Source organism: Pinus tabuliformis, chromosome X (genome assembly GCF_031772625.1).
Source record: "Pinus tabuliformis cultivar Carrire ecotype Pingquan chromosome X, CPIR1, whole genome shotgun sequence".
In the NCBI taxonomy this organism is placed as follows: Eukaryota; Viridiplantae; Streptophyta; class Pinopsida; order Pinales; family Pinaceae; genus Pinus; species Pinus tabuliformis.
This window is the reverse complement of record NC_142308.1, coordinates 1,591,423,708-1,591,448,923: the sequence shown is the minus strand read 5'-3', so window position 1 is coordinate 1,591,448,923 and position 25,216 is coordinate 1,591,423,708. Positions and strand designations below refer to the sequence as shown.

Below are 25,216 nucleotides of genomic sequence, written 5' to 3'. Positions count from 1 at the left end.
TGGCAACGTTTGTGATTTCGTGGTTGTCAACAGATTCTCTAAGATGGAAATTCTAGCAGTCTGCAAGAAGAGTATCACAGTAAAAGACACTGCTAAGCTCTTCTTTGAAGGAGTGTTGGTACACTTTGGGATCCCACAGTTCATTATCTCAGATCAAGGCAACAGCTTCCTGACTACATTTTGGTCAAACCTCTATTCGATGCTAGATACCAAACTCACTAAGTCCATGGCCTTCCACCCCCAAACGGATGGCCAAACAGAGGTTGTTAATATGAAGATCGTGCACATTCTACACATGTACAACTCGAAGCATCCACGCACATGGGATGAAAGTCTCCCCTATTTCCAACATAGATACAACAAATATCTCTATAGCTCAACTAGACACAGTCCCTTTCAGGTGGGGTTGGGATTCCAGCCACTATGTCCCATTGATGTGGCCATAACATTTGTAGCTACTCAGGAAGATTTGGCTCACGTCCAGGTTGAAGCTAACAGGGCTAACAACTTCATTGAGCACATTCAATAGGTCCATGGAATATTGGACTGAGCCAATGCTAAGTACAAGCAGCGTCATGATGAACATTGGGTGCCACATAGGTTCCAGGTGGGTGACAAAGTTTGGTTACATTTGCAGAAGAAGCACCTTGTTTGGCCACGCCGCAAAATTTTATCGCTTTGATATGGGTCGTACACCATCACCAAGGATATTGTGGAAAATTCCATTGAGATTAGCGTTCCACCATTCCTTGTCCTACACCTAGTATTCAATGTGGATCGGTTGTGACTATATTTTCCCCCATTTCTAGACACATCCGATGTTGCTAAGAAGCTAACACCAACAAAACCCAACCAAAGTCAAATAGAACAGGCCACAAATGACAGGATTATGGACACACATATCAAAAAAACTCATCAACAGAGGATCCATATATATCGAGTTGCCAAAGCAAACCAACTCCTTCACCAAGGAAAGTGGTTCACTAGGGACTAGGTTCAACAGAAATTTCCTCACCTCATGGAGGCTCTATACGCAATGGGGACAATTGCTTCCTTAGGGGGGAGGACTGATCTAGGTGGATATTGGTGGCCACCCACCTATTCTTCCTAGAACTCTAGTTGGTCTCATATGTTTCCTTAATTATAGTATCATTTACTATTTATAACAGTTTTTCAAGTCCTGAACTTCCAGAGTTGTTTCAACCCCCTAAATGTTGTTTTCTTTAGATCCTCAGCAAGCCCATAGACATAGGTAGGGACTTGTCATAAATTCTATATTACTCAGAGAGATATCTCCAACTAAGCATCGTATGTGCCAAATGGAGATCATATGACAAAGTTATGACCCGGGGAAGTTGGCTACCCAACTAACCCCAACAGGGCCCACAAACTCTTGGTGTTCCAACTCTTGGGGTTATGGCTTTGGTTGTTTAAGGTTTTCCCTTGTTGTTCAATAAGAAAAAGGCCCTTGAGCCTCATTGGAACACAGTTCAGAGGCATGTAGCCACCACATTTCTTCTCATAGATAAGTTATCACCGCCCGAGCTAGTTTATTTCCATTGTGTATGTAAGCATATTTAAGTTCTTTGATATTAATGAAATGAAGTTTTATTTTTGCTGCACCTCTGTCTTTATGTTTGTATCTATATTATGTTATGTTCCTGTATAAGTCTGGATCAGAGGCCATCCAATCGTGTCTCCCAAACCCGTTGGTTGCCAACTTGTCCTTCTTCTTCATATTTCCATAGGGACTACCCCCCATAGCCTGTTGTTGGGAGACAACAAGAAAGGAGAGGTCGGGGATCAAAGTCACAACCCCTAACCTGAGTCGTTTTCATAGTGCCTATACAATTTGAGCAACAACAAGCCTCTTACCAAGAAAAAACTTGTACAATATGACACGTATTCAATTTCACAAATATGATTATGAAATTTTTACATAAGGCAGTTTTATATGTCTCCTCAGCTATATAATTTTTTCTAGAAAATCATTTTCAAAAAAAAATTCAAGGTAACCTATTTGAACATGATTTTAGGATCATTTAGAAACTCTAATTTTGACAAGGAATATTTGAAAGGTATAATGAATCAAAGTTTGAACCTTTTTTCTTGAGGTACTAATATATCTTTCCAAAGGTCTCTAGAAGTTTCATAATATAAAGCATATTAGAAAATAAGTTATAATGAAAATTTCAAACTGACATTTGAAGTTGATTTTAGGACTATTCAAAAACCTTAACTTCCACAGGGCATATCTCCAAAATTATAGTGAACCAGAGTCTAAAATTTTTACCATGAGTACATAGATATTTCACCAATGTCTCCTTCATATTTCACAACATGAAAATATTAGAAGAAAAATTATGGTGAGAATGCCAAGTTGACACATTTGAAGCAGATTTCATGAGCATTCAAGAATCTTGACTTTCTTAGAGTATATATTCGAAAGTATAAAGAACCAATATCTAAAATTTTTACCACATGTACAAAAGATGTTAATTTTAGGAAACAATGGTATGTTCTATGCTTTAGAGAAAGTTTAATTCAATTTCTTTACTAGCCCAGTATCAATATTCAGATTAGCAATCACAATAACATGATAGTAAAATCCAAATAGAACATAAACATAAATAGTAGAGACAAGCCAAGACAAGAGGACACAAGATGTGGCACCAGCGAGGGAAAAACCCCAATGTGGGGAAACCCTTGATCAAATATTATTTTAGTCTTCAATAGTTTAGCAAGGAGAGATAGTACAATTTATAAACTTGATAATTTATAACAACAGAAAAAGAGCCCTAACTAGAAAAGTAAACGCTGGTCAACGAGGCAAATTCGACCCTCAGCAAGTCAGTCAACTTTAGTCAACTTTGGCCTCCAAACAACAAGATAAAAAAACCCTTAAAATAGTCAAATTTAGCCTAGCCAAAGTCTGGTCAAATAGCCCTAGCTATAGCCAATGCTGGTCAAACTATCCAGAAATTCGGCCTCCTGAAATTTTGACCTCCTGAAATTTCGCTCCCCTGAAATTTTGGTCGCCTAAAATTTCACTCTCTTGAAATTTCAGATGCATGGAGAGAGAGAGGCCCATAAATCCATACCCAATCAATGAGGAGAGAGAGATAAGTGCGAATATGAGTGTGTCCAAATGAGGCTAAGTCACCTTATATTTATATGCAACGTTGAGGATGAATAGACGTGACTATTGGGCTTCTAAGCCTACATAAGTTTGTTGGTTGACCTTGACAATTTGACCATAATCAAAATAAATTCATACCTTCATTTGTACATGTTAGAATCAGATGATATTTATATCAATCCTACACCTCTCGAAGAGAAGAATCTAAGAAAAATATCATCTGTCATAAATAAGATGACCCATGTGGAGTTTGGCACTAGTTGCCAATTTCAACACTCCTCTCAACTAGGGAGCACTCCATCTGCTAATCCATCTGCCAATCTGTACTATCTCTGAAATCAATGCACTACTTTGCTATGCTGAACTATGAAGAAGAAGAAGTGATCGAGAATGTATCACATCATTCTTTACTGACCCGAAGTCAATCCCAATCAAAGGAGAGTGTTTCATACCACTCTTACTGACCCGAAGTCAGTTCCAATCAAAAGAGAGTGTCTCATACCATTCTTACTAACCCGAAGTCAGTTCCAATTGATCCCGGATCAATATCAGTCATCAGGCTAGCATAGGGAGTATGGTAGTACAGATGTGTCCATTGGTAGCAATATGGTCCCTATCCTCATTTCCCTACTCATTGGCCAGATGAGAGGTACTTCCGATGAGTCCCAGACTACATAGGTAGGATGCCTCAACAGGATAAGGATGAACCACTCATCTTTCCTACATGTCGCAAAGGGGTATCGTACGAGAAGGCTGAACCACTCACCTTGTACACAAAAAACCACTAGGGGAAGACTGGACCACTCACCTTATGGTTTCTCATCACTCCAAGAAGTAGCCCAAGCCCGCCGGAGCTCCCAGAGCTCAATGTCCATCTCATACAAGACCCTCATAAGAGGGTCTCTCCACGACCCAAAGTCATTCTAGAAAGGCCAAGAACATGAGCTTCCCTAGGGGCTTTGTCAGAATATCGGAAACTTTCTCATCGGTCCCAATGTGATGGAGCCTTATTGCTCCTTGTTGTACCATATCTCGGATAAAGTGGTACCTGATATAGATATGCTTGGAGCGATCATGAAACACATGATTCTCTGATAATTGGATCCCACTCTGGTTATCGTAGAGGATCACGATTGTTAGGGCATAGATTTACCTCAGGCTAAAATGGTAGGATACAGGGCCAACATCAAACCACGCTCAGCCTCGTAGCTAGCCCTACGAGGACAGGAGAGGGCTCTCTCCGGGTCAATCTCAGCAAAAGATAATCGATGGGGCTTGAGATGACTGAAATAAAAACTGATTTTAGGATAGGTATGAAGTACAAGGATTTGATTTGATTTTTTGGGGGTTATTTTTGGAATCAAGGGAAAAGCAAATTTTGGGGTGCGGGGATTGAGGCTCAGTTCTGCAGAGATCTTGATGGGGCAAGGTAGGTGATCGTTTTGGCACTTAAATTTTAATGAGATGGAGGGAATAGATAGGTGAGGTATTGAAGAGGGCAAGAGCAATAAAGAATCCTCCCCAAACAGCTGAAAACATCAAACAACTAAAGCAAACCTCAACTAGAGCATTGCACTTTCAATGAATTCTACTTACACTCTTGTTTGTTTAGTTCAGAAGAAATAAGATAGATGATGGCGTACATAAAAAAAATTCACAATTACAAAGAGAAGAACTATACCAATACAAATTTCCACATGAATTCCAAAGAGTGTTGTAAACCCTGGTCTCAATTCCTTAGCCAAAATACTGAAAATGAATGTACAATGAAGCTCAAAGCTTTCTCAAGAGTCCAACCATGCTAATGACTGAAAAACCACATAATATAGACAAACATATCTCCTCCTTGCCTCTAGGGGTCGTGCTCATGAGTCTAGGAGCTTATCCAACTGATTCTAAACTTAGAAATAGAAACTAAGCAAGATAACAGCATGCCTCTAAAAACAAGGGAACTGATTCATTTAGTTTCAAACAACCTCTAAACTGATGAATCTACCTCTACAAGTGAAAATAAAATATATTTACATCATAATCCATCAATTTTCATCAAATTATATCATAAATTTGCCATTAGGAAAGTGAAAAAGTCAAACTAGGTGAAGCTGGGCGAAAAACAGAGCAAAACTTGGTCAAACTGGCAATTTTTCCTCTATGCGTCGCGCCTGATTCTCTATGCATAGTGCCTATTTGGACCCACTTTTTTAGGCCTTCCCAATGTCCAAATGAGCTCCAGGTGTGCTTTCTAGAAAGGTCTGCCTGTCTACTTTCCAACCCAAGTGGAATTTTTCAATTTGGCCTCCATTTTCCCTCCCAAAAGTCCATTCTCCTAACATTGCTTCCTGTGTGTCAAAATAGGGGCAGTGAGGTCATTTTTTAAGTGTTTTTTGACCTTTTGAGGGATCAAAACTTGCCCAAATTTCTTGGCCATAGATAGGAAAGCATAAAGTTTCATGAAAAATCTAGAAATACAAAGTTTTTGTGATTTGGAGCCCTCTAGAAAAAGCGAGCTCCATGTGGCACGGCACATAGGGAGGAAAACTCTGTTTTTTGTGCCAAAAATTTACAAAAATGCAAAAATTGCTCCAAATTTCTTGAAATTTGGGCTAAGTCTTCTCTATCAAGTGCTGTGATGGGCCAAGGAAGCCTCAGCTAAGATTTGAAGTCCTTCATCCTCTTTTTGCCTCTTTGATGCTCTCTTTAGCTTTGCTTTCAAATTCTTGATTCTTGCTTGGCACACCAAGTTTCGGGACAAGTAATGATATGACAAGTTTCTAAGCATATTATTCTCATTTATTGCCTTCTCTAGCTTCCTCTCCAAGTGGATATTGACTCTTTCAAGCCATGACTCCCTATCGGCATTGATCTCTTGCTCCAAGGAAGTGAACTCCACCCTCCTCCTTCGGGCACTTTGGTGGTTTTTCCGAATGTTCTGTAACTCCATCACCACCTGCTGATCCTCAAGCTACTTGTTCCTCTACTCCAAATACTGTATAGTCCATTGGGCTCTATCCAAGTTGGTAGACAAGGCATCAATTTCCGCCTGCTGCTCCTTGATGATATGTCTAAGGTTTGCACTTTGTGGGCCCATGTCAGTATCATCACCCTCAATGAGGATGAAGTCAGTCTCTCGCTCACCTGATGGTCCTTCGTCCTGTAGAGGCCTCTTGCCTTGGTCCTGAACCTGTTGTGCTGATGGAGGAAGCGAAGCCCCTTCCACCCCAGGTAGAGATAACGCTCGCTTCGCTGCTACAAACAACCGTCTAGTGCCTCTCTGATAAGAGATGAACACTGGCACACTAGTGGTTTCATGGCCTTGCTAATAAGAAGGTCCACTTGTCTCATGCCCAACCTCTGAAGGTCCCTGTGAAGCTCTGAAAAATTCACGAGAGATGAAGTCATCCCAAGTGATTCCCTGTAAACCAAGCTGATGAACGACCACAATTTTGATGAGAGCAAAATGATAAAGACTGTTGAACTGCTACTGAAGGGTCTTGTGCTGCACAAGAGTGGTCATCTTCTCTATGTTTCAGCATATGAAATAAGGAATTTTCATCATTCGCACCCGAGTGAAATGCATCAGCAACATGATGTGATAAGCATACAAGCGGGAGAACCGGCCCTCACAAGTGAAATACTTCATGATGAGTTTCATTAAAGGAGCATACTCATCCTTGAGAAACCGAAAAGGAAACACTCTCTTGAGCTGCCTCAGAAAACCAGGTTTGATGTATGGTTCATAGTGTTGTCGGTCAATATTCTGTCTCTTATTCCATGGTTCTCCAATGTTTGGAATGTCGGTTTCCAATGAAATGGTTTCTGGTGTTAATGTGAAAGTAACATCAGCAAGAGTGGCTTGATCACCATGCAAATGCAACACAAATAAGCGGGCCAACTCATGATGAAACTGAATATTAGCAACCTTTTTGCAAAATTCATAACATGACTGATGCTGGAAATAAAATATGGCAAGAGGGCAGGCCTGCAACTCAGCAAGAGTGGTAGGTTCTTCTCTGATATGTCTGCCACCTCTATGAGGTCTCCTAGGTGTAGTGCATGTCCCTTCGTGGGTGAGTCACTTTAGGTCTCTTCTTCATAATCATATGAAGGATCAGATGCCATAACTGCAGGTAGACAAATTGTCTTGAAGAAATAAGAGCTGATGTGTCAAACTGTGGTGGACTATTTTTGGTGATGTGCTTGATCTCTGCCACCAAGGGAAAATATTGAAACAAGGGATTGTTAGGAGAGGGGAAAACTAGTGGGAAATTCGGGACTGTTGGGATAGACTTAGTTAGGGAAATATGGGATATTATGGGAGTTCTTGTATAGGATTAGGGTTTGGGGTTTACATTTGGAAATTTGGGAAAGGGATTTTGGGATAGGGAATTAATGAACTTAGGGGGGTAGGGGAACTTAGGGAATCATGAAATCAAAGGAAAAATGAGATGAGGGTGTGAACTTGGTGACAAAACAGTGATTTGAAAACCTAGCAGCAAGTTTCTTTGAAGTATTTTAAAAGGTAGGGTTTGATTGTTTTACACAAGCACCATGAAACACACACTATCAACAACCATTAATCTTGTATGACAAACCATGAATGAAGTTCAACCTACTTGTATCAATGCGTTTTGAGCGATTTTGGAGCGGATTTGGTAAATTTCGGGCTTCCTGGCTGTATGCACCGCGCAGCATGCCCAGTGCGCCGCGCCCTTGTTAAAATGCACTGAGTGCTAAGGCCCAGTGCGCCGCGCTGGTATTCTTATAGATATTTTCACCCAATTTCTCGCTCACCAAATTTGCTCTACCTTGCTTCGCTTTTGCAAATGAGCTTATCACATGAAGGAATAGCCTATAAACAAAGAGCTTTTGAAATTTTGGCTCATGAAACCCACTTTTATAATGTTTTGGATTTGACTTTATCTTTAAACTCTGTTTTTGAACTTCTTCACTGCTTTTCTCACTTTGTGATGAGTTTAATGACCTGAGATTGCTTGTTTTTGCAGGCGTTGGAGCTTCTAGACTAAGGAAAGAAACCAGGATGCAGATGAATGAATTTACAATGAGGATAACAAAATTTTCATGATTTTCGAACAATTAAAGCTAAATACTCTGTTTTTTTCCTCAAAACAGAGTTTTGAGGAAAAACACATTTTTGAACATTTGGCGATGCAATTTATTGATGTTGAAACCTCCTCATGGCCTGCTGGAAATTATTGGACAATTTAACACATTTTTTGACGAAACCCTAATGAAACCCTAGACCGAACTGACCATGAAACCCTAAAGACAATCTTTGCAATTTTCACGATAAAAAGGAGACTGTATATGTTTTTTCTAATGAGCAAATATGTGCCAGCAGGTAGATAACATGAGGGAAACTGGAGGAATGCCACTACCGTTAGATGATCTATGTGCCTAATGGAATGCAAATGACTGGGCGGGACACCTAATATGAAATGCAACAAGAGGATTTGATCTCTAATGGAGGGATGAAGATACCGACACTAACATTGGCTCCAATGGGGATGGTAGCTCCTTGGAGGTGCCAAGAACTACAGATCTCTGGGAAAGCAGGCAGTGCCTTTCATCCATTGGGCTATGGAGTCAATAACTTCAAAACACCCAAAAACCAATTACTATGAAACTTTGACTCAAGACTCATAGTTGAACTGACTAATCCAAAACTGAAACAAGACTCTGAAAAGCTGAAACTAGACACTCAGCTGAAACTATCTTTAAACTGACTGAAACAAAAAATGACTCAAGACTGACTTAACTGAAACAAGTACTTACAAAGCTTTTAAATGGCAGCAGACCATCGAGATTTGAGAACTTCAAATCCTGATGACAACCACCTGCCTACTGATGAAATATGTACAATCATGTGTAGTGAGCCTTCCAATGTAACCAATCCAAAAAATGGCTACTCAATAAAATTATGTTCTCACTTTCCCCGAGCAAGCAGAATGATGTACATGTAGGCAACTCACAATAACCACTGAAACCAAGGCTTATGATAATGAACCAGGAAACATTTATATTTTCTAATTCTTGCAAAGGAATGCCGAAGGGATCTTGAAAATCCTGAAGCAGTAGCTTGGCTTGAGATCTAGCAGCAAAAATACAAGTACTCCCTTCATTCTAATCTGAAAGAACAGTGGGTCGCTGATTGATAGTAACTGACGTGAATTTTGGCTTACTGTGTCTCTCAGACTCACATTCCTCAATTTCATGGTCTATGTCATTCTTAAACAGAAAACAATCTTCAAGATAATCAAACATGACAGCCTTATCATTTTCATGAAAGAGAATATTATCGACTCGTTGATCTATAAGGCTAATGTCAAGACTTTCAACATTTTCAAAAGAAGAAGAAGTTTCACCAACACCGTCTTGACCATGTGCACAATGCAGACCTGCGTTAACTTGAGCTGTAACATGATCTTTCAAGAGTTGATCTATCTCATCTTCAGACAGAGGAGATAATACTTTTTGTTTTCTTTTGCTCAAATAGTGACTGTCTTCATTAATTTCAAGCACAGAAGTATACAAATTTTCCTCATACTGTTGTTTCATTTCATTTGTTTCTTGTTGACTATCAAGATGCAAAATTCCTTCATCCTCAACCAAAGAAAAACCTACTATATCCTGATTATGATCTTGTGTAACAAAGTGAATGGTTTCAATGATTTCCTCATCATCACGACCTGAATCTTCCTCATCATCATGATCTGAATCTAAATCTGAATTAACCGACTTGACTCTATCACATTTTGAAATTGAAACTTGACTTTCATGCATGCTATCTTCTTCTATGGACAGATCTGAAATAAAACCTTCTCTTTCATCATCTTCCACCGTACTAAGATCTTGATCCTACTGCAAATTTTCCTGATCATCTTGATAAGTATCACTCTCTTTATGCTGTTGAAATGGATTTTCATACAGGGCTTCCATGATCTCATCATCCATGAAGTCATCATCTTCATAAAAATTTTCAAGATTTTCAATAAAACTATGAACATGGCTACAACAGTTCTGAACTAAGGTTAAGGATGGATAAGATTCTTTATACTTTTCAAAGAACATGGTATGAAAATCCTTCAAACAGTAAATACAATCAAGCGACAAACTTTCATACCAAGATCAGGCTTCACCTTCCAGAGTGGCCATGAATATCTTCATCAAGAAATCTTCAGGAAAATCAACCTTCAACTTGCGAATATGCATGTGAAATCTAACCAGATGTAAAGCAGCATCCTTCCTATCATCATCTTTAAACATAAACAAATTCCTTTGCCAATTTACCTTCGGAATTTTATTTGGAAAACCTGGAATGTGATCTCGGCTCATGGGAGCATATTGTTGAGCAAGCAAATCCATTTTGATAACAATGAATTGACCAAGAAATTTTTCAGGCTACTGGTTCTTAAAGGGTAGAGTCGCCATAAAAATTCTGAATCTTGGAATTCTTCAACACTGGAGTCATCGGGTGAATGATTTCAACCTTCCGACGTCTGATCGTTGTCCACCATCAACAATCAGATATGAACTTGATTACATTTTACTGAGGAAATTTGCAAGTCCCGTTTATAAGACTAGATGGGAGATTGACTAAAGCGACGTTTATCTACTTTCGCTAATGCAAAGCAAGAGCGTTTCGAAGGCTACCTGGCATAACTTTAGGCTCCATCTATAGTCTATAAAACAAAGAACACTAACAAACAAATAAAATTTTCTTCCCCAGTATGGTCGCCACTATGTTAGGGCCTAGATTTACCTCAGGCTGAAAAGGTAGGATCCAGGGCCAACATCAAACCACGCTCAGCCTCGTAGCTAGCCCTACGAGGACAAGAGAGGGCTCTCTCCGGGTCAATCTCAGCAAAAGATAATCGATGGGGCTTGATATGACTGAAATAAAAACTGATTTTAGGATAGGTATGAAGTACAAGGATTTGATTTGATTTTTTGGGGGTTTGTTGGAATCAAGGGAAAAGAAAATTTTGGGGTGCGGGATTGAGGCTCAGTTCTGCATAGATCTCGATGGGGCAAGGTAGGCGATCATTTTGGCACTTAAATTTTACTGAGATGGAGGGAAAAGATAGGTGAGGTGTTGAAGAGGGCAAGAGTAATCAAGAATCCTCCCCAAACAGCTAAAAACATCAAACAACTAAAGCAAACCTCAAATAGAGCATTGCACTTTCAATGAATTCTACTTACACTCTTGTTTGTTTAGTTCAGAAGAAATAAGATAGATGATGGCATACATAAACAAAATTCAAAATTACAAAGAGAAGCATTGTACCAATACAAATTTCCACATGAATTCCAAAGAGTACTACAAACCCTGGTCTCAATTCCTTAGCCAAAATACTGAAAATGAATGTACAATGAAGCTCAAATCTTTCTCAAGAGTCCAACCATGCTAATGACTGAAAAAAAACATAATATAGAAAAACATAGCTCCTCCTTGCCTCTAGGGGTCGAGCTCATGAGTCTAGGAGTTGATCCAACAAATTCTAAACTTAGAACTAGAAACTAGGCAAGATAACAGCATGCCTCTAAAAACAAGGGAACTGATTCATTCAGTTTCAAACAACCTCTAAACTGATGAATCTACCTCTACAAGTGAAAATCAAACATATTTACATCATAATCCATCAATTTTCATCAAATTACATCATAAATTTTCCATTAGGAAAGTGAAAAAGTCAAACTGGGCGAAGCTAGGCGAAAAACAGAGTAAAACTTGATCAAACTGGTAATTTTTCATTTATGCGTCGTGCCTGATTCTCTATGCGTAGTGCCTGTTTGGACCCACTTTTGGAGGCCTTCCCGATGTCCAAATGAGCTTCAGGTGTGCTTGCTGGAAAGGTTTACCTATCTACTTTCCAACCCAAGTGGAATTTTTCAATTTGGCCTCCATTCCCCCCCCAAAAATCCATTTTCCTAACACTACTTCCTGTGTGTCAAAATAGGGGTAGTGAGGTCATTTTTTGAGTGTTTTTCGACCTTTTGAGGGCTCAAAACCTGCCCAAATTTCTTAACCATAGGTAGGCAAGCATAAATTTTCATGAAAAATCCAAAAATATAAAGTTTTTTTGATTTGGAGCCCTATAGCAAAAGTGAGCGCCACGTGGCGCGGCGCATAGGGAGGAAAACTCTATTTTTTGTGCCAAAAATTTACAAAAATGCAAAAATTGCTCCAAATTTCTTGAAATTTGGGCTAAGTCTTCTCTATCAAGTGCTGTGATGGGCCAAAGAAGCCTCAGCCAAGATTTGAAGTCCTTCATCCTCTTTTTGCCTCTTTGATGCTCTCTTTAGCTTTGCTTTCAAATTCTTGATTCTTGCTTGGCACACCAAGTTTCGGGACAAGTAATGATATGACAAGTTTCTAAGAATATTCTTCTCATTTATTGCCTTCTCCAGCTTCCTCTCCAAGTGGATATTGACTCTTTCGAGCCATGACTCCCTATCGGCATTGATCTCTTGCTCCAAGGAAGTGAACTCCACCCTCTTCCTTCGGGCACTTTGGCGGTTTTGCTGAATGTTCTGTAACTCCATCACCACCTGCTGATCCTCAAGATGCTTGTTCCTCTGCTCCAAATATTGTATAGTCCACTAGGCTCTATCCAAGTTGGTGGAAAAGGCATCAATGTCCGCCTGCTTCTCCTTGATGATCTGTCTAAGGTTTGCACTTTGTGGGCCCATGTCAGTATCATCACCCTCAATGAGGATGAAATCAGTCTCTCGCTCACCTGATGGTCCTTCCTCCTATAGAGGCCTCTTGCCTCGGTCCTGAACCTGTTGTGCTGATGGAGTAAGTGAAGCCCCTTCCACCCCGGGTGGAGATAACACTTGCTTCGCTGCTGCAAACAACCATCTAGTGCCTCTCTGATAAGAGATGAACACCGGCACACTAGCGGTCTCATGGCCCTGCTAATAAGAAGGTCCACCTGTCTCATGCCCAACCTCTGAAGGTCCCTGTGAAGCTCTGAAAAATTCATGAGAGATGAAGTCATCCCAAGTGATGCCCTGTAAACCAAGCTGATGAACGACCACAATTTTGATGAGAGCAAAATGATAAAGACTGTTGAACTGCTGTTGAAGGGTCTTGTGCTGCACAAGAGTGGTCATCTTCTCTATGTTTCGGCATATGAAATAAGGAATGTTCATCATTCACACCCGAGTGAAATGCATCAGCAGCCTGATGTGATAAGCATACAAGCGGGAGAACTGGCCCTCACAGGTGAAATACTTCATGATGAGTTTCATTAAAGGAGCATACTCATCCTCGAGAAACCGAAAAGGAAACACTCTCTTGAGCTACCTCAGAAAACCAGGTTTGATGTATGGTTCATAGTGTTGCCGGTCAATCTTCTGTCTCTTATTCCATGGTTCTCCAATGTTTGGTATGCCGGTTGCCAATGAAATGGTTTCTGGTGTTAATGTGAAAGTAACATCAGCAAGAGTGGCTTGATCACCATGCAAATGCAACACAAATAAGTGGTCCAACTCATGATGAAACTGAATATTAGCAACCTTTTCGCAAAATTCATAACATGACTGATGCTGGAAACAAAAGATGGCAAGAGGGCAGGCCTGCAACTCGACAAGAGTGGTAGGTTCTTCTCTGATATGTCTGCCACCTCTATGAGGCCTCCTGGGTGCATGTCCCTCCGTGGATGAGTCACTTTGGGTCTCTTCTTCATAATCATATGAAGGATCAGATGCCATAACTGCTGGTAGACAAATTTCCTTGAAGAAATAAGAGTTGATGTGTCAAACTGTGGTGGACTGTTTTTGGTGATGTGCTTGATCTCTGCCACCAAGGGAAAACAGTGAAACAAGGGATTGTTAGGAGAGGGGAAAACTAGTGGGAAATTTGGGACTGTTGGGATAGACTTAGTTAGGGAAATATGGGATATTATGGGAGTTCTTGTATAGGATTAGGGTTTGGGGTTTACATTTGGAAATTTGGGAAAGGGATTTTGGGATAGGGAATTAATGAACTTAGGGGGGTAGGGGAACTTAGGGAATGATGAAATCAAAGGACAAATGAGATGAGGGATTGAACTTGGTGACAAAACAGTGATTTGAAACCCTAGCAGCAAGTTTCTTTGAAGTATTTTAAAAGGTAGGGTTTGATTGTTTTACACAAGCACCATGAAACATGCACCATCAACAACCATTAATCTTGTATGACAAACCATGAATGAAGTTCAACCTACTTGTATGAATGTGTTTTGAGTGATTTTGGAGCAGATTTGGTAAATTTCGGGCTTCCTCGCTGTATGCACCGCGCAGCATGCCTAGTGTGCTACACCCCACCAATGTGTCACGCCCATGTTAAAATGCATTGAGTGCTAAGGCCCAGTGTGACGCACTGGCTGTATGCGCCGCGTCTCCTGCCCAGTGCGTCGCGCCAGTATTCTTACAGATATTTTCGCCCAATTTCTCACTTGCTCACCAAATTTGCTCTATCTTGCTTCTCTTTTGCAAATGAGCTTATCACATGAAGGAATAGCTTATAAACAAAGAGCTTTTGAAATTTTGGCTCATGAAACCCACTTTTATAATGTTTTGGATTTGACTTTATCTTTAAACTCTGTTTTTGAACTTTTTCACTACTTTTTTCACTTTGTGATGAATTTAATGACCTGAGCTTGCTTGTTTTTGCAGGTGTTGGAGCTTCTGGGCTAAGGAAAGAAACCAAGATGCAGATGAATGAATTTACAATGAGGATAACAAAATTTTCATGATTTTCTAACAATTAAAGCTAAATACTCTGTTTTTTCCTCAAAACAGAGTTTTGAGGAAAAACACATTTTTGAACATTTGGCGATGCAATTTATTGATGTTGAAACCTCCTCATGGCCTGCTGGAAATTATTGGACAATTTAACACATTTTTTGATGAAACCCTAATGAAACCCTAGACCTAACTGACCATGAAACCCTAAAGACAATCTTTGCAATTTTCAGGATAAAAAGGAGACTGTATATGTTTTTTTTAATGAGCAAATATGTGCCAACAGGTAGATAACATGAGGGAAACTGGAGGAATGCCACTACCATCAGATGATCTATGCACCTAATGGAATGCAAATGACTGGGCGGGACACCTAATATGAAATGCAACAAGAGGATTTGATCTCTGACGGAGGGATGAAGATACCGACACTAACAACGGTGGTAGCTGACACATATCCAAATAGCTCACTGAAGAGCTTCCTCAACCAGAAAACTTCACAAGAGGTCATACTAGCAGCTATGTATTTGGCCTCAACAGTGGTTGAGGAAACTGATTTCTGCTTCCTGCTCATCCAGTATATCGAAGCAAAACCCAAAGAAAACTAGCATCGAGAAGTGCTCTTGCGACCCACCACACTTCCAGCCTAATCAGCATCAAAATAACCATGCAGCCTCACATCTCTGGCAATGTATCTCATTCCATGAGTGATTATGCCTCGAAGATATCTCAGAATATTCTTAGCACCAATCCAGTGTATATGATGAGGCTCAACCATATATTGGTTGAATGTGTTAATTGCAAAACATATGTCCGGACGAGAGTTCACCAAGAACATCAATGCTCCTATGAGTTGACAATACTCATAAGCATTTCCCAATTCAGGTCCAACAGCACTACCACATAACTTCTTAAAGTTACATTCCATCAGAGTAGTCACACTCTTGTAGTCCACCATCCCAAATCTTTCCAATATCTTCACAACATATTTTCCTTGAGAGAGGAAAATTTCACCTGGATTTTGTCAAACCTCCAACCCTAGGAAATAGTGCATCAGTCCTAGGCCCTTCATCTCAATTTCAGAAGCCAAAACCCTCTTACATTTGTGAATGAAAAGGTTTGCACCTGTCAGAAAAAGGTCATCCACATAAAGTACCAGAATGAGAGGTTTATCATTTTCAACATTAAAGTAAAGGTTTGTATCAACTTCACTTCTAGTGAATCCTAGCTTCATCAGATAGCTACCAATCCTCTCATACCAAGCTCGAGGTGCTTGCTTCAATCCATAGAGGGATTTCTTCAACCTGCATACATGAGATTCCCGATCATGAACCTCAAACCCCTCGGGTTGTTCCACATAGACTTCCTCTTTGATTGAGACATGCAAGAAAGCGGTCTTGACATCCATCTAATGTAGGTTCCATCCTTGTGAGGCAGCAAGGGCTATGATCGAGTGGATGGTGGCATATTGGGTAAAAGGTGAAAATATCTCATCGTAATCTACACTTTCCTCTTGAGAGATGCCTCGAGAAATAAAGCGAGCCTTGAACTTTTCTGCACTTCCATTAGCTCGATGATTGATTTTGTAGAGCCACTTAGAGGTGAAAACCGATTTGTCATGGGGTCTAGGGAACACATCCCAGACATCATTCATCATAATTGAATTGTATTCTTCATTCATGGAATCCTTCCATACTTGATGCTTCACGACTTCTTTGAATGATGAAGGCTCATTTTGAATGATAGTCCTCATGGCGGTCAAATATCCTTGATACCTGTTCGGCTTCTTGCTTTAACAAAAAATCTCCCTTGATAAAATGTGTCTCTCGGCATCTTTGAGAGTCTCCCTAAGCCATGAGGGTCTCCTTTTGGAGGAGGAGGATCAATAGGATCCACAGGTTTATCAACATTAGGCATCGTTTCGTCTTCTTTTGCACCATGATTTTCGTTGTTAGCTTCTTTGTCCTTCCTTAGGATAGGAAGGTTTTTGATCTTCCTAAGGGCCATATCTTCGTCGAAGGTGATATCATGACTTATCTCAACTTCCTTTTAACCAGCCACATAAATTCTATATCCGTTAAAATTTTCACTATAGCCCACAAAGATTCCTTTCTTCCTAGATGCACCCAATTTGCTTCTTTTCTCTTTCGGCACATGAAAATATACGAGACTTCCAAAAATTCTAAAATGAGAGACATCGGGTTTCTTACTAGTGAACATTTCTTCAAGGGTATTTGAGTCTAAAGCTTGATGAGGGCATCGGTTTTGAACATACACGGTGTTATTTGTAGCTTCAGCCCATAGGAACTTCGGAAGGCCTTAATTATGAAGCATGGCACGAACTGCTTCTACAATAGAGCGATTCTTCCTTTCAGCCACACCATTCTGCTTAGAAGTGTATGACGTTGTAGTCTCCCTCTTAATGTCAACTTCTCTGCAATAATATTTGAATTCATTGGATTCATACTCGGTCCCATTATGAGTCCTCAATATCTTGATTTTCTTCTCGGATTGGTTTTCGATCAAGGCTTTGAAGTGTCGGAACCAAGTGAACACTTCATCCTTCTTCTTCAAGAAGTAGATCCAGGTCTTGTGAGAATAATCATCCGTAAAGGTGATATAATATAAGTATCCTCCCAAAGAGTTTACGGGCATCATACCAGATATGTCAGAGTGGGTCAATTGTAATATATCTGTGGTCTTGCTATTACTTGAGGGGAATTGTCCCCTTGTAAATTTTCCTTCAGCACATCTTGGACATACACCTTCATGCTCTACTTTGAACTCGGGCATACCTGTCACCATCTGTCTCACATTGGGTAGGGCCTTATAATGAAGATGGGAAAACCTCTACTACCATAGTTCAGATTGTAGATATGTGTTACAAGACATGGCTCCCAATGGACTTCCTCCAAATTGATACAAAGTGTCAACCCTGAACCCAAGAGTAAAAGCATCTTTAAAATTTATTTTCCAAACACATACCTTTCCATCGATTAATGCCACCTTGAATCCTTTGTCCTCCATGGCTAAAATGGACACCAGGTTCTTCTTGAGATCAGGTACATATAATACTTCTTGCAAATGAATAGTGTTACCTTGATTCACTTAAAGGGTAACATTCCCTACTCCCTTCATGGGATAGGTGGCATCGTCTCCAAGGATGATCTCCAAGTTTCTCTCCTTTTCTATCAAATTAGAGAGGGCTTCCTTGTATCCAATGAAGTGCCTTGAGGTTCCACTATCAATCAGCCAATTTCCCAAAGTGTCCAAATGAGAGGTAGCGGAGAGGGTTGATATAAGATAGTACTATTTTTTCTTATTGTTAAAAAAAATTGATTCTTCATATCTGGAGTTCCTTGATTTCTTGGAGGATCGACCATTTCCTTGATGTCCCTCATTCCTTTTTCCTTTGCCATTGGGCCTGCCATTCCTTTGATCATTGTTGATGAAGTTGCCCCTAAAATGATTGTGATCATCATCATGCAATGTGTCCCTTCTATTTGGACACTCCCTTGCATAGTGGCCAAACTTATTGCAAACAAAGCACCTACCCTTCCTTCCTCCCTTAGATCTAGGATTTCCATGGAAATGACCTTTAGACCCTACATTATTTCTCCTTTTGGCATGAGTGAAGAATGTAGCGGGGTTGCTTCTATTAGAAGGAATTTCTTGCTCCACCATTGTTGTTTCTTCTTGAATCCATCTCGACATCGATTCTTCAAACCTTGGAATTCGATCATTGTTGAGGACAGTGGTTCTAAATACATACCACTCAAGTGGGAGTGCTCCAAGGGTGGTGAGAGTAAGTTCCCTATTAGGAATGATTTCTCCAAGCGAGAGTATTATTGATCTCAGTAATCATCAAGAAATAGGATTGAATATCCTCGTCCTTGCCCTTCTTAATATCCTTCATCTTATTCTTGAGAAATAGAATTTGATTAGAATTACTAACCTTGAACATACCAACCAACCTGTCGTGGATCTCCTTGGAGGTCTTCAATTCAGAGATGTAGGCCACTAGATGCTTATCAATGGAATCCCTGATAATCTTCTTTGCTTTGAATTTAAACCTATTATACTTTGTCTTCGCAACAACTAGTGCATTTGAAGGAGGTTCAAGGATTTTACAACCAGTGCACATAGTCCATCACTTCTTTTTCTTCCAAGGTCAAATCAAGAGACATCTTCCATCCATGATAGTCATATTTATCATGGAGCTTGTCTTCATCCGGGAAGTAGGATGAGGAACCCATTGAACCTTTTGTCCTCGTCCAACTATCTTTGGTGATTTCCCTTTCACTCTTGCTTGGGCTTTGTCTTCACCTTAGCTCTAATACCATGTTAAGTTTAGACAACAATGGTATGTCATATGCTTTAGAGCAATTTTACTTCAATTTCTTTATTAGCCTAGTATCAATATTCATATTAGCAATCACATCAACATGATAGTAAAATATAGATAGAATATAAACATAAACAGTAGAAGAAAAACCAATACAAGAGGACACAAGATGTCGCACCAGCCAGGGACAAACTCCAATGCGGGGAAACCCTTGATCAAATCTTCTTTTAGTCTTCAATAGTTCAACAGATAGAGAAACTACAATTTATAAATATGATAATTTATAATAGCAACAAAAGAGCCCTAACTAGAAAAGTCAACATTATTTAACATGGAAGATTTGACCCTCAGCAAGTTGGTCGAATTCGGTCAATTTCGACCTCCAAACAGCAATATAAAACAACCCTTAAAATAGTCAAATTCATCCTAGTCAAAGTTCAATCAAACAACCCACCTGTGGTCAACCCTACCTACAATCAACGCTGGTCAAACTATCCAGAAATTCGGCCTCCTGAAATTTCAGACGTGTGGAGAGAGAGAGGCCTAGAAATCCGTACCCAATCAATGAGGAGAGAGAGAGAGAAGTGTGAAGATGAGTGTGTCCAAATGAGGCTAAGTCACCTTCTATTTATATGCAATGTTGAGGATGAATAGATGTGAGTGTTGGGCTTCTGAGCCTACATAAGTTTGTTGGCTCGACCTTGAAAATTTGATCATAATCAAAATAAATTCATAACTTCATTTGTACATGTCAGAATCGAATGATCTTTAGATCAATCCTACACCTCTCAGAGATAGGAATCCAAGAAAAATATCAGCTGTCATAAATAAGATGACCCATGTGGAGTTTGTCCCTAGTTTCCAATTTTAACAAGATCTCACCTCTATCTCCTCAAAGTTTCACGATGTGAAACATCCCAAGAGAAACTTTATAGTGAAAATACCAGTATGACATGTTTGAAGTAGATTTCAAAAGCATTCAGAAACCCTAACTTCCTTAGAGCACGTCTCTGAAAGTATAGTGAAAACATTCTTATAATTTTTAAATGTACAAAAAAATATACCCTTTATGTCCTCAAAATTTCATGGTCCAAAACATCCTAGAAGAAAAGTTATAGAGAATAACAAGATGGCGTGTCCACTCCACAAATCACATTTTTGTTCCACTTTTAAAACCCCAAGAGTATTCCTTAACTTATTTTTCACATATCAGATATCTTCTTACTTGGATGATATTTAAATGCACTCATCTATACTTTATTTGTAGTGTTTCTATGTTCACTCATGTGACCAACTTGTAAAACTAGCTAGGTCGATGTGACATAATATTTCATATCTCCTCATTCCCACAGAATTAAAAGGAGTGTCATATACCGCTGGAAAGGTCTCAGAATAAACTATTCAACTATATATCTTATGCTCCCATTTGAGCTAAGTATTTAGAGTAAAAAGTTCTTCAAATATAGGGTATCCAAATTGGACATCAAAAGCTCAAAAACAATATTTCCATCAATCTCCATCTTGCAATATTTATCTCGGTAGTGTAGTCATTAGAGAAACTTTGAGGTAAAAAATGGTTCTGAAAATAAAAATGTACAAATAAAATCAGCTTTATAAGAACCAATAGGATTCAAGATGATGATGTCAACCATGGGGATGATTCACCATTTTTCAGTTTAAAAAAAAAACTACTTTTTCAACTCGTATTTTCAACCTATCTCCTTACGATTTTACTCAAATTTCGAACGGGAGCACTCATTGGATGTGGAATTTAATTCCTCGTCCAAGGAGTACCAATGTTGCATACTTTCGATGGACCTTTCTACACGAAAAATGAGAAACAGATGAAAATGTGATTGCAATCACGTTTTTCATGTATTTCTCATTTTTTATGTAGTAGGGTCCATCGAAAGTATGCGACATGGGTACTCCTTGGATGCTAAATTAAACTCTACATCCAATGGGTGCTCCCGCTCGAAATTTGAGTAAAACCGTATGGAGATAAGTTGAAAAAGTAACTTTTTTTGTTTCTCTGTGCAAAATTTGATGATGTAATCTAATCTTATTTTAATATTTACACTATTATTTTATAATATTCCATCTGAGGCCCATTTTAGACCTTAAAATTTCTTTAATGTTCCCCTTATCTTTGACATCAATGACAACTATATTTGTAGCAACCCTAATACTACTAACTCTAACTCCTCCCCACAAACTCTCATCTCTCTTCCTTACATCCAAGGAACCACCAATCTGATCTCCAAGGTTCTAACTAAGAAGAATTAAAACTATTTTTAAACCATTTAAAACTCTCAAAAGTCATATGTTAGTATCTTCTACAGACAAACATGATCCGATAGTTGGCCTTGGGGTTTACCAAATTCCCTGCACTATGGAGAATCTTACATCAAACAATATGGGAGATCATTTAGTGCCCACATCAAAGAACATATTGATGACACTTGTCACAACCACACTTCTAAATTGGTTATTGTCAAGCATTCTCACAACCCCAAACAACTTATCTACTTTGAACAAACCAAAATCTTTGCTTCTAAAGTTTTTTATTCCTCTCATATCATTTGAGAATCCATTGAAATTGAAAAGCATCCCAATAACTCTAATCATGAAAATGGCTATAAACTAAGCCAATCTTAAAAACTTATCATTCATTAGCTCATAAATAATAATATTTTCTTCCCTTCCTATTTTTACCTTAGTTCTAACACCATTCCCCTCCCTACCTTTTTCCTTGTAGTGAATTTTGATTTTCCTTTCTCCCAATTTCTTTATATCTCTTCTCTCTTTCTTCCCCTAACCATTCTTGGTATCATTTTGATATGTTCGTTCTTTTCCTGGCCTCCATTTATCTTTTTCTTTTAGTTATAATTTATTTAATATTTCTTCCATAATAATATTTCTTCCTTTTCTTAATTATTTTTTTCCTCTTACCGAACCCTCTTTCATTTTGTTATGTTGCTCTTAATCATTAATTGTTCTTTAATTATATTTGCATCTAATTTTTCCTTTATTCTAAGGGTTACGGTTACTTCACTTCTCAATTTAATTCTCCCCGAAGCTCTCCTGACATATCATCACTCTAAAGTTCGCGTTGACGATGGGTCACTAGTTCCACCTAAATGTTGTTATTTCACACTATTTAATAAATTTTTAATATAAATTATTCCATTCATATTCGAAATTTCGATCTAATTTCTATCAAATTTGAAAATGATTTTCGTATGCACAAAATATGACATTTTTGCCATACATCAAAGGTATGTGGTCGCTCGCAAAGCTCGGCCATCAACCATAGGATCCCCATACAATAGATGCACACTTGTCATGTGGCAAGCTTTCAGAGCCGTCACATGTATGACAAGTGACAGTTGTCACGCGGCAATATAGTGAGCTTGCCCCCGCCAGGCGTGATGTCAATATCCCCCAACCCGATACCATGAAAAGTTAGTTCATATGGGACAGGGGTGGAACCAGTATACAAGAACCTTAATCTTTTGTTAAAATATTTGAAGCTAAATCTTTAATTAAATGAATTTCTTCTAATTTAGTATATACTTGGAAATAAATATTAATTTAATTTAATAGCGTTACAACTGAGGGCAATCAAAGTGCATTCTATGTAATCTGGTTGGTTTAGGGTCGACTTTATTACCTTGAGCATAACGTGTTCAGTGGCGGACTAGTGAATGTTCCGTCCAAAAATAAATTGGCTATCTTGCCGTAAGCAGCGTCTGTTAAATGAAGCCCGTCCCAGTTGAAATGTTGCTGAGGATTTGCACACGAAACAGCTCCTCCCTCGCCACACCGTGTACTGATATTGAAATTGTACGGCCCGCCTGCTCCACAACATACCTGTAAAACATTCGTCTGCAATCCTGCACAATTCAGTGTCAGTCATAATTAAAAAAGAAATGGAGATTCTAAATTTTTGGTCAATGTAAAAGAAAACTAATTTCTCCCAAAATTTTAAAAGCATATCAAAAGTATTTCCTGCCGAAGGATTGGGGAGACTGTAGGACTGCTCAATGTAAAAGAAAACTAATTTCTCCCAAAAGTGTAAAAGCATATCAAAAGTATTTCGTACCGAAGGATTGGGGAGACTGTAGGACTCTGAGAGCTGCGTTGTAATAGTCTGCAAACACGAATTTAACATCCGAATGCTGAGCTTGCAATTCCGCAACTCGCGCCCTAAGAAGATTGTTTCCCTTTTGTGCAAAAGCATTAAACCTCGGCATACACCCCATTTTGTCCAGTGGTTCTCCAAGTCCTGTTGCAAATTGTGTTAAATATGCTGCAGAACAGCCAATCGGCAAGTTGTTCTGCACTAAAATCTTCCTTGCGCCGCCTACTGTAATCAATGTCTGCCGCAAAAATAATAATGTAGATCAGATTAGCGTAGAGGGAACATAAAGTTTAAAATATTAATCTTTATTCTTTGACCTTAATTTAGCTTAGATTTAGTAGATTGCGGTGGAGAGAAATCAGAATGTAAAATAATTAACAAATACTGTTACTTAAGCTTAATTTAGCTTAAGCTTTCTATGAAATGAAAGGCATAAAATCGCTTACTTGCAGCGCGTTTATGATCTTATCCACGACTAAAGGGACAAAGGTTTGGACTTCTTTCATCGACCGTTGCTGCAAGAATGCATAATTATAGTCGTTTCCGCCGATCTCCCCCATCAGAAACAATGCATTTGCAAAATGCTCGTTACAGTCTGCATAATACAAAAAAGAAATCAAATAAAGAGTCAGAAATTGAGTCGAAGTGCAGTTGGAGGTTAATGAGACAACACATGAAATTATTTCATAAGACAAATGGAAACAATTAACGAATAAGTACCTTTTCCTCTGTAGGTTGCACAAAATTTCGGTCTTTGAGATAAAAACCACTGGATCTGCGTGTCCAGAGAAAATGCAGGCCCAAAGAACGCAATATTCTTAGATGAAAAGAAATCAAGGTCTAAAGCCGTGGCTCCGCCCACTGCGAAGTTGACTCCGCATTTGAAAGTCGAAGTCCTATTGCCGAGATATGGATCTAAGAGCGGCAAACCAGAAGCATTTGCTGTACAAATTCCAGTCATTCATGAATATGTAAAGCTTGAATAAATTTTCCATAATCTTTTAGAAGGCTTAAAGAACATACCGATATAATCGACGATTAATCGTCCGTCAGAAAAGCGGCCCGTCGGTTTGCGAAAATATGTTTCGCCATATGGCAGACTACCAGATCCTACTTTTGAAACATTTGATATCGTTGAGGCTAGCAAATTTCCTGTATCAGCGAGGGAATCTCCAAAGCTGTAAATAGCAGCGTAACAAGAAGCATCAGCTGTCCAGGAAAGCTGCGACCACAATGTTATGACTACAAAGAATGCAGTGCTAATCTTCATTTTCTTCATTCATGTAAACCACTGTTACTCTCACTACCGGATTTGAGGATGCGAAGAAGAAAAGTAAGATTCCAGGCTATGAATTAGGGTGCCTAGACTCGACTCGGAGTATGCTCTGTTACAGCACAACGACCACACATTTAATATATGCCGGTTAAGACACGAAAACTCTAATCTCACATGACCACATGTCATGTATCTGCTCCGATCAAATTCTCGCCGTTTCTACCCACGTTTTTTCACCATGATTTAATATATGAATATTTTAGATTTATCCTTCACATAACTAAAGGATATTTAGTTTGAATTGAGATCTTTGATCCGAGGATCTTTCTTATAATTTGATATTCCGCCACTATCAATTTTATATCTATGTCTATATTTGTCTTTATTTTTCAATCTTGATATACATACCACCCACATGTAGGAATAAAAACACTTCGATAGAAGTAAATTTTCTAAGGGATTTAGGTAGACTTATAATAATAGCATTGATCAAATTTATTATCATTTTACTACTTTTTCCACCATCATTAGTAACTGATGAAATAAATCACATAGTGTCAA

At 39.0% G+C, this 25,216-nt stretch overlaps 1 protein-coding gene across 3 annotated transcripts in view; it reads right to left on the bottom strand.

Annotated features, from left to right (window-relative positions):
* Positions 1–24,823, bottom strand: part of LOC149146110 (GDSL esterase/lipase At1g28650-like) — a 206,489-nt gene extending 181,666 nt beyond the window's left edge. Inside the window, exons 1-6 of one of the 3 annotated variants that reach the window (XM_089447769.1) lie at positions 24,403–24,822; positions 24,100–24,321; positions 23,826–23,974; positions 23,341–23,617; positions 22,909–23,131; positions 20,751–20,814 (exon numbers count right to left, since the gene is read on the bottom strand). In XM_089447769.1, coding sequence (XP_089303895.1) covers positions 20,766–20,814; positions 22,909–23,131; positions 23,341–23,617; positions 23,826–23,974; positions 24,100–24,321; positions 24,403–24,658 — 1,176 coding nt within the window. In that variant the 5' untranslated portion in view covers positions 24,659–24,822 and the 3' untranslated portion in view covers positions 20,751–20,765. Of the gene's footprint in view, positions 1–20,750; positions 20,815–22,908; positions 23,132–23,340; positions 23,618–23,825; positions 23,975–24,099; positions 24,322–24,402 lie in introns of those variants that run through there. The other 2 variants (XM_089447770.1, XM_089447768.1) reach the window with 2 other exon arrangements.
* Positions 24,824–25,216: the final 393 nt, after the last annotated feature.